General features: G+C 38.5%; 1 protein-coding gene across 2 annotated transcripts; it reads right to left on the reverse strand.

Annotated features, from left to right (window-relative positions):
• Nucleotides 1–9,043: 9,043 nt before the first annotated feature.
• On the reverse strand, nucleotides 9,044–11,576 carry LOC131155204 (pentatricopeptide repeat-containing protein At3g24000, mitochondrial). 2 transcript variants are annotated; one of them, XM_058108169.1, is made up of 2 exons: nucleotides 11,394–11,548; nucleotides 9,044–11,271 (listed from the first exon to the last, which is right to left on the reverse strand). In XM_058108169.1, exon 2 carries the CDS (start codon nucleotides 11,198–11,200, stop codon nucleotides 9,356–9,358), a length of 1,845 nt encoding a protein of 614 aa, XP_057964152.1. In that variant the 5' UTR covers nucleotides 11,201–11,271; nucleotides 11,394–11,548; the 3' UTR covers nucleotides 9,044–9,355. The 2 variants fall into 2 exon arrangements, with proteins under 2 accessions (XP_057964152.1, XP_057964151.1); XM_058108168.1 differs by having other exon boundaries at nucleotides 9,044–11,576.
• Nucleotides 11,577–12,496: the final 920 nt, after the last annotated feature.

A 12,496-nucleotide genomic window follows, 5' to 3' on the forward strand; every position in this document is an offset into this window, starting at 1 on the left:
TACCCTACTCTACTAATGTATATATATTTTGGGGGTCATCACACATGTGATCTATGGCTCTGGAGCCAAGAAGCCAAGCACCACGATCAACATCACAAGAGGAGATAACTAAACCAAAACCAAAGTTACCTATATCGGAGATCGGTTCCGCAAGTTTGGAAGACTTGGCCAGCGGAATCAAGGACAGGTGGGGTTTGGCTGATACTATGGCCACCTTGCTCGTATTCGCACCACTGAGTCCTTTTTTTTCTTTGCGTGCAACTCATACCATCAATTAGGATAGCCAATTTTTTTTTAAAACAATCCTCACTTGTGTGACGTTGGTTGCCACAATGGGAGCATTTTGTTCCACCAAGAACAGTCCATGACTTAGAGATTGTAGTGGATTTTCCAGTGAGCTGGCTGGAGATCGCATCAAAGGGTGAGGTGGCTGAACTTAGTTTCAGCCCCTTGGTGACTAGAACTGTGCTGGAGGTATTGTCGGAATTGCCAGCGCTCACGATTGCCTACCGAAGAGCCTCCCTGCGAACATGAGCATAAACTTGTTCGATGGAAGGAAATGGGCGCAACTGAAGCACATCGCTGCTGATGTTGTCAAGGCGATCATCAAGACCATCAAGGAAGGTGTAAACACGATCCTCTTGGAGTATGTTGTTGTAGTGATGGATGTCGATGGCGCATTCCATCGGATTCGGATGGTGGAAATCTATTTCCCGCCAGAGTCCTTGTAGTTCGGTGTAGAACTTCTCAAGAGAGTTGTCGGTTTGTCGTAGGCAAGCCACACATCGTTAGAGTTTGTAGACTTGAGAAGTATCACTACCATCGAAATAAGTCGTAGAAATGGCATCCCAAACTGATTCTACAGTGGGAAATCAGATGAAATTACCAATGAGTGCTAGATCCAAAGAATTTATCAACAATCCTTTGACAATGGCATTCTGGGTACACCATTTTCAAAAGGATGGATCTGACTGCGGTGGTGGTGAACAGTCACCATTGATATAACCTAGTTTGTCTTTGACGGAAATGTATATCTCAACAACCTGTGGCCAAAAAGCATAATTGGTACTATCCAACTTGATACGGATTGGTGCAGTAGCAGTATCAGTGGTTTGGGTCAGGATTAAAGTTTTACTCAAAATTTCAGTCATTTTTTGTGGTTAAGTCGTCTAGGATGGAGGAAGGCGGAGATCCATTGGCATGGAAGTTTGTATGGGCCATAGAGGAACCTTTCCCTTATAACAATCAACCTGGCCAGAGAGTAGAAAAAGCAAAAAACAAGAAGGGTATAAATCCAGTTACGTCGTTACAGATAATTTGAAGACGCTGGCTAACAGCACGTGTTCCAGCAACGGTGATGAGATCGTCGTTGCTTCGAAGGGGCAAGAGAGCCTTTTGAATGGAGTTGGATGGAGTCAGTGCCAGAGAGCGAGGAGGAAGAGTAGCGTGCGGTGGAGGAGTCGGAATAGCAAATACCAGAGAGATCAGCGGCGATCTGGTGGCCGGTGATGGCAAAGAGCTAAGGTCGCCGAAGCGTCTAAAGGGTCAATACGTGTTTATTAGGTGAGGTTGCCAAAGCGTTTGAAGGTCAGACGTGTTGTTCACAATTGTGGTGCTGTCGAGGCAGATCGGGAAGGTTATTGGTAGGGTTGTGTCGAGGATCCAGAAGATTAGAGAAGAGACTAGGGTGTGTGTCATTGTTGTCATTGCAGTGATCGTGATTCCGAACACCTCAGTCGATGAGGCGATGAACAGGGAAACAATTTTTAATCAACAGATAATCAGAGCAAAGGTCCTCCGACCTGCTCCGATACCATGTCATAAATTTTGCAATGATTCATTTCCCCTCTCATATTATTTTACATTGAAAGAATACATTTAAATAGAAAACTTCCAATCCTATTTTGGTAATACAGATATCACACACAATTACTACATATCACAGCAATTAGGATTTACATCTACAACTATCTTTCCTAAATTAATCTCTCACAGCTCATTCCAACAATTTTGAGTCCTCTAATTTCCAAATTGTACATTATCCCTCCTACTGGAAATTGAAAACTTCCACTACCAACCTGCTCCATTCGCATGCTTTTTTGCAAACTAGTTTGTGGTTTTCTCTGCACCGACTTTGAGAATGAGATTTCTAACACGTGTCTCTTTGCTGTAGTTTTGCTACACCCTTCTTTCTCTATTGCTCACTTCGTGTTTTCCAGCTTCATTTATTCAAGGTTTCTGTCAAGCACACACATTAATTTATAGCAAATAATAGAGCAATCACATTTGCGAACTTTTTTTAGAATTTTGATATTTGAGAAATGAAACAATACAATGAACATAATGAGACTCAATGCAGAAGACTTCCTCAGTAGGACAAAAATACATCTATCCTGAAATCCTTGATCACAGATTCCACAACACAGAAATTATTTTAAGAAATGAAAACAGCTAATACTCATCTGAAAACACAAGATTGGTACATAAAATTTGATGCTTACAGATATGGATCAGAGGAATTGCATTGAACACAAGGCTATCACAAACGACCACTAAAAGAATCAAAAGAAAGAGAGACAAGATTAGATAAAATTGCATGCAGCATTTATTCTATAATGATTCAATTGGGTTACGTTTCTTGGGCACTCTTTGTTCTCAATCTGACGTAGTTGGTTTTTTTTATAGATGACAATTGAACATTTTTCCTTTTGGTTAGACAACTAGGGAGCATTTATTCTACAATTATTCATCTGGGTTACATTTCTTAGGCACTCTTCGTTCCCAATCTGATGTTATTGGATTTGTTGATGGATGACAATTGAACATTTTTTCCTTTTGGTAGATAACTAGGGAGTGGAATAACAGGATAGTTAGGTAACCCTGATGAAATGCAACGTGGGATGAGCACTTACAGCTAGGCTATCTGTTGGAGTATAGCCTCTCACATTGAAAATATGGAGTTGAAATCCAAGAAAGAAAAGTTCAAGACAGAAAAGGAGGAAAAGAAGACTTAGCTGTTATGGTTGTTATGATTATTTTATGTTATATTGTTGGTTGTTATGATTATTTTATGTTATATTGTTATAATTTTCAATGTAGTATAAATATGACAACCCTCTCTGTATTTGTACACTTGATGAATTAATTTCTTGTTCAATTCAGAGAGAAAATACTCTCTGGTTTTTCTTTTAGTTTCAGCTCTCTTTACATGGTATCAGAGAATATTTGATTCTTTACTGCCCTGTTGCTCTAGAGGTGCTGACGAGATGGATGGGTGAGACAAGATTTGAAGTTGTCAGCCATTTCATGGAAGGGATGTCAGTTGTTTCTCAATTTTTCTCTAAGCTGTGATTCCCTGTTAAACTCTTTTGGCCTTACCTTCTTCTTTTTGATTCTTGCTTCCGCATACATTTTTTTTTTCTTTCTTCTGGAATTTTTTGCTCTAAAATTCTGCTCTGGAATTTTCTTCAATTCTGCTCTACATTTTACTGTTCTTGATTTTCTTGAAAGTCTTTTGTTTCTTGCAAAATGACTGACGCAAATCCTCTCAATTCTTCAGAATCCTCTCGTCTCTCAAATGATTCTAATACAAATCCTTCAGATGATTCTTCTAGCCCATGTTATCTACATCCTAGTGATAATCCGGGTTCTCTCTTGGTCTCAGAAATCTTTGTAGGAGACAACTACATCGCTTGGAGTCGATCGATCACTATGACTCTAATTGTCAAAAACAAGGTAGTTTTTATTGATGGCTCGATTACTGCTCCTTCTACTAACCAACGTGTTCATCATATTGCTTGGCTCTGTGCAAATAATTTGGTACTTTCTTGGCTCATGAATTTTATTTCTAAAGATATTAGAAATAGTTTGCTCTATGTAGCGTCTGTTGTAGATCTTTGGAATGAGTTAAAAACAAGATATTTGAGAAGCGATGGCCCAAGGGTTTTTCATCTTGAAAAATCTTTAAGTTCTATAACTCAAGGTTCTTCATCAACCACTGAATACTTCATTGCTTTCAAAACCTTATGGGATGAGTATGTTAGCTACAGGCCATTTCCAACTTGTACCTATGGAAAGATGGCATCATGCACATGTAATCTTTTCGATTTTTTACTATTTCAATAGCAATCTGACTATGTGTTAAAGTTCCTCGTTGGGTTAAATGATTCTTATACTTTAGTCAGGAGTTAATTACTTCTTGTTTCTCCATTACCAAGCATGGCTAAAGTTTTTTCTTTATTGCTTCAAGAGGAGAGCCAAAGACAACTATCCAATTTTGTATGCCATGAAACACATGCCTTATCAATCAAGCAGAATACTCAACCATCTGTTCAGTCAAAGTTCTCAAAAGATAAGCAGAAGAAGTCTTTCTTGCACTGCACTCACTGTGGATATAATGAGAATCAAAGGTTTTCTTTAACTTATAAGGAATTTACTAAACTACTAGCACTTGCAAATTCAAATCCATCCCCTACACCAGCTGCGAATCTTGTTACTTCTCATTTCTCTGGTAAACTACTACATTCTTGTCATTCAGTTTCTTCAACTTCAAAACATAATTTTTCTTGGATTTTGGATACTGGTGCAACAAATCACATGATTTGTTCACCCCTCTTATATTCTTCTACACCCAAGAAAATTAATACTTCCATTAATCTGCCTAATGGCAACTCTATCCTAGCTACTCATATTGGTACTGTTTACCTCTCGAACACATTATTTCTGCATAATGTGTTGTGTGTTCCAAGTTTTTTATTCAATCTGCTATCTATTTCCAAACTAACAAAAGAATCTAATCTCTATGTATCTTTCTTTGATTCTTATTGCCTTTTATAGGACCGAAAAGCAAAGAAGATGATTGGAATTGCATTTGAGAAGCATGAACTTTACCACTTATCTCAAACTACCTCAAAAGAGGCTACCTGCAAACAACCACAGTTTAATTCATCATCTTTTGTTTCAGCCATTCCTCAACCTTAATTAGATCTTTGGCATTACAGATTGGGTCATGTTTCTGACTTGAGATTACCTTTTATTAAACAACTAGAATCATCCATATCTCTTGGTTCCACAAATGTTTGTGATATATGTCATTTAGTAAAGCAAAGAAAACTTTGTTTCCCTATATCTCAAACTACTTCTAATAAAATGTTTGATTTGATTCATTGCGACATATAGGGTCATTTTGGTATTATTTCACATTTTGGTTACAGATTCTTTCTCACTATAGTTGATGACTTCACACGATGCACTTGGGTTTACATGCTCAAAGCAAAGTCTAAAGTCCCTTCTATACTTAAAAGTTTTTATAAAATGGTAGAAACACAATTTAATGTTCCTATAAAAAACATTAAGGTCAAATAATGGACCATAATTTTCTCTAACTCAATTCTACAATGATCATGGCATTATACATCAAAGAAGCTGTGTCGAAACTCCACAAAAAAATGGAGTTGTGGGGAGGAAGCATCGACACTTGTTAAACACTGCCAGAGCCTTAATGTTTCAAGCAAATATACCTTTAACTTTTTGGAGTGATTATGTGTTGACTGCTGCACACATCATAAACAAAATTCCCACTCCCCTTCTCAAAAATGAAACACCATTTGAAATGCTTTTTGACAAAGCACCTAATCTCTCCCATCTCAAAGTTTTTGACTGTCTTTGCTTTGCCTCAACACTTACAAATCATAGACATAAATTTGATCCAAGAGCCACAAAATGTCTTTTCTTAGGTTACCCCTCCGATATAAAAGGCCGTAAGTTGATGGACCTCAATACAAACAAGATATTCATCTCGAGAAATGTAGTTTTCTATGAAAACACTTTTCCTTTTAAAGCTCTTTCACCTATCTTATATTCTGAGACACACTCTTTTCTATTTCCTCCAACCAACTCTACTTCAGATTTCTTTTATGATCAGAGAAAAAATAGTCAAAATTCTCCTTCCCTCGTTCAAACAAATCAGAATCTACCTTCTGATTCATCTTCTTTTCACAATGCTCGGGATTGTTCCAATAATAATCAATCCTACCAATCTACTTCAGACACACAGCAACAAAGAAAATCTTCAAGAATTAAATGACCACCAGTTTTTCTACAGAACTATTGTTGTGGTAATGTTTCTACTACAAATCAATCATCTGCTTGTACTAGTTGTTCTGTTAATTTAGGTAATCTCTATCCTATTTCTGATTTTCTCTCTATCAATCGACTGTCCACATCCCATAAAGCTTTTCTAGCATCCATTTTAGCTTCTCAAGAACCCAAAACCTACAAACAAGCTAGCAAAATACTTGAATGGCAAGTTGATATGCAAAATGAAATAAATGCCTTAGAATTAAACAAAACTTGAGAACTTGGTACTCTTCCCAAAAACAAACAAATCATAAGCTGCAAATAGGTATTTCGATTTAAGCACAAGGCAGATGGTACTATAGAACGACACAAAGTTATATTAGTAGCTAAAGGCTACGCTCAATAAGAAGGCTTAGATTTCTTTGACACATTTTCTCCAATAGCCAAGATCACATCTATAAGGTTGATTCTTGCTATAGTAGCAATTAAAAATTGGCATATTCACCAACTAGATGTGAATAATGCTTTTTTTATATGGTGACTTACATGAAGAGGTTTACATTGAATTGCCCCCTGGATTGGCTGCTAAAGGTGAGCACAAAGTTTGTAAGCTTCTCAATAGCCTTTATGGTTTAAAACAGGCCTCTAGACAATGGTTTGCAAAATTGTCCACTGCTCTACTTGATTATGGCTTTACCCAAGGAAATTCATATTGTTCTTTGTTCATTAAGAAATCTGAATCCTCTTTTATAGCGCTCCTAATCTATGTCAATGATGTTCTACTAGCTAGTGACAGTTTACTAGAGATTGAATTGATTAAAAATTTCTTACATGCCAAATTCACAATTAAAGATTTTAGGGAACTCAAATATTTTCTTGGCTTGGAAGTGGCTAGGTCTAAAAATGGCATATCAATCTATCAAAGAAAGTATGCCTTACACATACTTCAAGACACTGGAACTCTTAGTGTTAAACCTGCTGCCTTCCCAATGGAATCGAATCTTAAACTCACTGCAATAGATTCTGATCTCTATGAAGATCCTTCTGCTTATAGAAGGCTGATTGGAAGATTATAGTACCTAACAATCACTAGACCTGACCTTGCATATTCAGTTCAAGTTCTGAGTCAATTTCTTGCCAAACCAGCTGTTAGTCATTACCAAGCAGCTATGAGAGTACTCAGATATCTAAAAGTCACACCAGGACAAGGTCTATTTTTCTCTTCATCAAAATTGCTGCTCAAGGCCTTCTCAGACAATGACTGGGCAGGGTGTGTTGATACCAGATAGAGTGTAACACAAATTTTGCTATTTTCCTAGGCAACTCATTGATCTAATGGAAAAGTAAAAAACAAGCCACCATTAGAAGATCTTCTACAGAAGCATAATACAGAGTGCTTGCTTCAACAATATGTGAGATCCAGTGGCTCCTATATGCCTTGCAAGACTTAAACATCAGCCATCAACAGCCAACACTACTCTATATAGACATCAAATCAGCATTATATATCCATTGCTACCAATCCAATTCAGCATGAGAAGACAAAGCACATACAAATTGAATGCCATCTTGTTAGAGAGAAGCTACAACAAAATATGAAAAAGTTTAATAATGTTTCCATGTAGTATAAATATGTTATGGTTATTATGATTACTAAGAATGCAGAGGTGGGGAGTAAAAAAGAGAGTGAAAGAGCAAGAGCAAGATGTTAGTAAACAATCTACTTGTGTGTGGATGTTGTTGAAATGGTTTAGCTTAAAATTACCTAGAATGTTGAGGACAATGGATGGTGTAAAGAGAGAGCTGAAACAACTGAAAGAAAAACCAGAGAGTGTTTTCTCTATGAATTGAACAAGAAATTAATTCTTCAAGTGTACAAATACAAAGAGGGTTGTCATATTTATACTACATTGAAAAGCATAACAATATAACAAAAAATAATCATAACAACCATATCAGCTTCTCTCTAACAACCACAACAACCACAATAAGAATCTGATTTTATCTAAGCATCAACCACGATCACACCTAAACAAAAACCTGTTTATTTTAATATGTGCATGTGTGTCAAGCCTGATCAAGAAAAATATATGTTCACCAATCCAATTTTCAGCAAAGCCACAATAAATTCAGTAAAATATAAACATGTCAATCACACAATCACAAGAACACATTTACATGGTTCGACTCAAAAATTGGCCTACATCCACAGCAGGAACTCACCTTCGGAGACACTCTATTAAATACGGTGGAAATAAACACATATACACAGATTTACCTTCGGGGCTTACCGATCTCCTTCGAAAATCAGCCCAAGAACGACCCAAGAAAACCCCCTCTTCGCACCTGCGAAAAACCCTAGGCTTCTTCCTATCTTTCTTCCTGATTTCCCTAAAAGAAACCCTCCCAAGAAACTAGATCTATGCATTACCTTCCCTTACCCTTGCGTGAACCTCCGCTAGAGGTTAGAGATCCCCCCAACGCCGAACCTCCGCTGCCGTCTCCTTCTCTCGTGTGCCCCTCACTCTCCTGCGCGGCTGAAGGAACCCTTGGCTGCAGGTGCCTCTCGCGCTGGTGAAGACTCGCGGCTGAAAAGAACTCTCGCTGCAGGTGCTCTCTCTCGGCTGGGAAGGGGAGACATCTCTGCTGTGCATTATTCTTCTGAAGTTTCCAGAACCTAAAAAAATGAATCCCCACCCCTGCAGTTTAATTTACAACAAAACAGAAAGAGCAAATTACAACAATGCCTCCCCATAACAAAAGAAAAAAAAAACAGCCGCTGGATCTCCTTAGAAATGGACGGCCTGGATTCTTCAATCAAGCTTGACACTAACAGAAAAAGGTCAGGAGGTAAGCACATTAATGTTCTATTTTGACTGCTACTCCCCAAAAATAGGCCAAGAACTACAAAGTCATCTCTTTAGCAAGACTAGATTGGACTCAACATCTCATCATACACCCCCAGTTATATAAATATAAATAATGTTCATTCATTTGGCATGTTGCCTGCTAAAAAAAGTACACAGATAAAAAATAATAATAAAAAAAAGGAAGTTTCTTACACTGGATTGAACTGCCTAACCAACAGAAAAGTTCAATGTTCTTACATAAGAAAATGACAAAATCTTTTGACTGTTTCGATATTAAATGAACAGTCATATTTAAGTTAATTTCTGCAGCAACGCAAGAGTTGAATGAGATTTTGTGGATTAACATTGATACCAAGCATCAATTTCCCTTCAGATACCCCAAAGTAACTTGGTGCTTGTTGCTAGCACTACCAATAGTCCCCACAGGAGCAGGAACCATCACGGAAATGATGAAACCTGTTGGTGTCTCTTACAATTATTTCTCTGTCCACCACTTTTGACACAAATTTGATTGCTGAATGGCAATCGCCGCAAACTCTTATATTTTTCTTGATTCGAATAGTGGATCCAGGAGGTGTGTTCAGAAGTGCAAATGCTAGAGCAAGCTTCTCACTATGGTACTGCAACTTCACTTCCCTCTCTTGATCGTCTACAAACAAAAGCACATGGCTGGTGTCAGGGACGTAACCAATCTCCCTGATCTTCTCACTTATCTTCTCCCACATTTTATGGATCTCCTCTCTCTGTGGGTGAGCATCATCATTTGCCACAAACATGTGGACCACATTCTCAAGCTCCACCCAACTACAAGCAGGTTCCTTCTTCACACCACTCTCTTTCATCATCTTTCTTACTTTTGCAGCATCACTCCATCTACCAGCAGAGGCATAGATATTAGAAAGCAACACATGGGGACCCGAATCATGGGGGTCAAGCTCAAAAACACGTTCAGCAGCATAAGTACCCAGTTCCATATTCTTGTGCATCCTACAAGCACCAAGCAAGGCTCCCCAGACAGCTGCAGTAGGCTCAATTGGCATTTCCCTAATGAACCTCTCAGCTCGATCAAGAAGACCCGCTCGACCAAGAAGATCCACAATTGTCACATAATGTGAGACCTGTGGATCAATCTTGTACTTGTGCATCAATTCAAAGTAATATTGTCCTTCATCGAGAAGCCCAGCACGGCTACAGGCCGTCAAAATACCGAGGAAGGTTATTTCATTGGGTTTGACTCTGAGCCTAAGCATTTCTTCAAACCATTTCATTGTTTCCTTCCCAAGCCCATGTTGAGCAAACCCAGTAAGCATTGAATTCCAGGAAACCACATCTCGGTTTACCAATTTATTGAAGACAATTTTTGCATCCTCAATGCAGCCTGATTTTGCATACATGTCGAGAAGGGTGTTGCCAACAAAAGCAATTAGCTTTCCTCCGGATTTGATCATATGCGCATGCACCCATTTGCCTTGCTCTAGAGCTCCTGTGCTGGCACAAGCACTAAAAATACTTGAATAAGTGAAATGAGTAGGCTCGAAATCATCCCTTAGCATTTTCGAGAAGAACAGAATGGCGTGCTCTCCTTCACCCTTCCTGGCGTGCCCAGCAATCAAAGCATTCCAAGATACCTCGTTCTTCCACAACAGCCCGTCAAACAGTGATTGGGCTTCCTCCATGAGGCTGCACCTTGCATACACGTCCACAAGGGAACTCCCCACATAAACATTTGAATGGTAACCGTACTTGAGGCAAAATGCATGAAGTTGCCTACCGTGCCAGTGGCTAGGCGCTGTCCCTGTCCCAGAAGCTTTGAGAAGGCTGGAAAGAGTGAATTGATTGGGTTTGAATCCATGGCGGAGCATCTGGGGGAACAAGACAAGTGCATCCTCAGGCCTATCATTCTGCGAATAACCAGTGATGAGAGCAGTCCAAGTGACCATGTCTTTTGAAGGCATTTGATCAAACAGATTGCGAGCGTCATCTAAACAGCCGCACTTAGCGTACATGTTGAGAACAGTGTTTTGAATAACAATGTCGTTGCTGAAGAAGGCGGAATTGAGCAGGTGGGCGTGAACAAGTCGTCCCTCTTTGAGTTTACCCAACAGGGTGCATTTCTTCAACAATTTATTGTACAAGGTTCGATCGGGTTGAACAGAGCCACGGTCAATCAGATCGAGAACATAAAGCCCCGTTCCTGGTGTTTCCCCCGGAACAGCGGCCTTGCTCTTGCGAAGAAGGTCTTTGTCTTGCATGATGCAAGACGGGTCCCATTCCACCGCTTCTTCTTCTTCCTCTTCATGGTCTGCACAGGAAGTTGCTGCAGCTGCAGAAGTTACAGTTGGTGCATTAACAGGCAGTGGACCACGAAATATAAGGAATCTTCTTGCAAAGGGAATACTGCCACTGCTAGTGAGAGTGCTAGCAGTATTAGTGGACAATATATACCTAATCATGAACCGTTGAGTTGGAGTTGGGTCTGGGTTGGGCAATTTCCACCCATGGAATAGGGTGATTTGAAGAAGCCGTTTGTTTCTGGCTGCAACAGAAGAAAGAACTAGGAAGAAAAAATTTAGGGTGATTTGCAGCAAATAGAAAGGAGGGAAGGAGGACAATCAAATTTTATTTTTGCTCAAATTAGACCACACAAAGCGCATAGGATCCCATAAGACGTGGCAGACTAGGTGGATTATCGAGTAAAAAATCATAATCCATATTCTAGTCGTTTAAATAGCGAATTAGGTGCATTCGGGGCAAATAATTCATGACTAATGACAAATAATTCGTCTTTCTCAAATATAATTTTATTATTATTTTATTAAAAAATTATTTTGTATCATAATAATTGAAGTTGTGTACGATAACTTGCGATTAGTTTGTATATTAACTAATTTTAAGTTAGTATAACCATGTTATAAACTGAAAATTTAAACTTTATTTAAAGCACCTATTTTAATTGTCTTAAAATTAATATATATTTTTGACACAAAAAAAAAACTTGCTTCAATATTTATTTAATACAAGATTTTTTTTTTATCAATATCAATATCAATTAAAATAAATATTTATTGTTAACATTGAAATTGTGAATAGTAGCTTTAATATTTATTCAATACAAGATTTTTTTTTTTATTAATATTAATATCAATTAAAATAAATATTTATTGTTAACACTGTAAGTGTGAGTAATAGCACTATAACACTGATTATTGAATAGTGAACACTGTGAGGCTGTGAGTTGTATCCCACTGTCCTGTGTGGCAGCATGCGTGTGCGTGGTCTTGGGGTGTGGGCACTAGGCAATGGGCTAGGTGGGTTGGGGCTTTGAGGATTTTTTGGGGGGGGGGGAGTGTTGGGATTAATGGTTAATCAGTTAATGGGCTTTTAAGCAAGTTAGCGAATATCCACCGGATAAACCCGACCCGACTTGCTAGGGGACGGATATAAAATGGAAAACTATTTCGACTCATTTAACAAATGGGTCGATTATAAGTTGGTTAAAGTGGGTCAGACTTAGTTTGGTTTAACGAATTTGTATTTATTTTGTCAGA

The sequence above is a fragment of the Malania oleifera genome, chromosome 5 (assembly GCF_029873635.1).
Source record: "Malania oleifera isolate guangnan ecotype guangnan chromosome 5, ASM2987363v1, whole genome shotgun sequence".
Lineage (NCBI taxonomy): Eukaryota > Viridiplantae > Streptophyta > Magnoliopsida > Santalales > Ximeniaceae > Malania > Malania oleifera.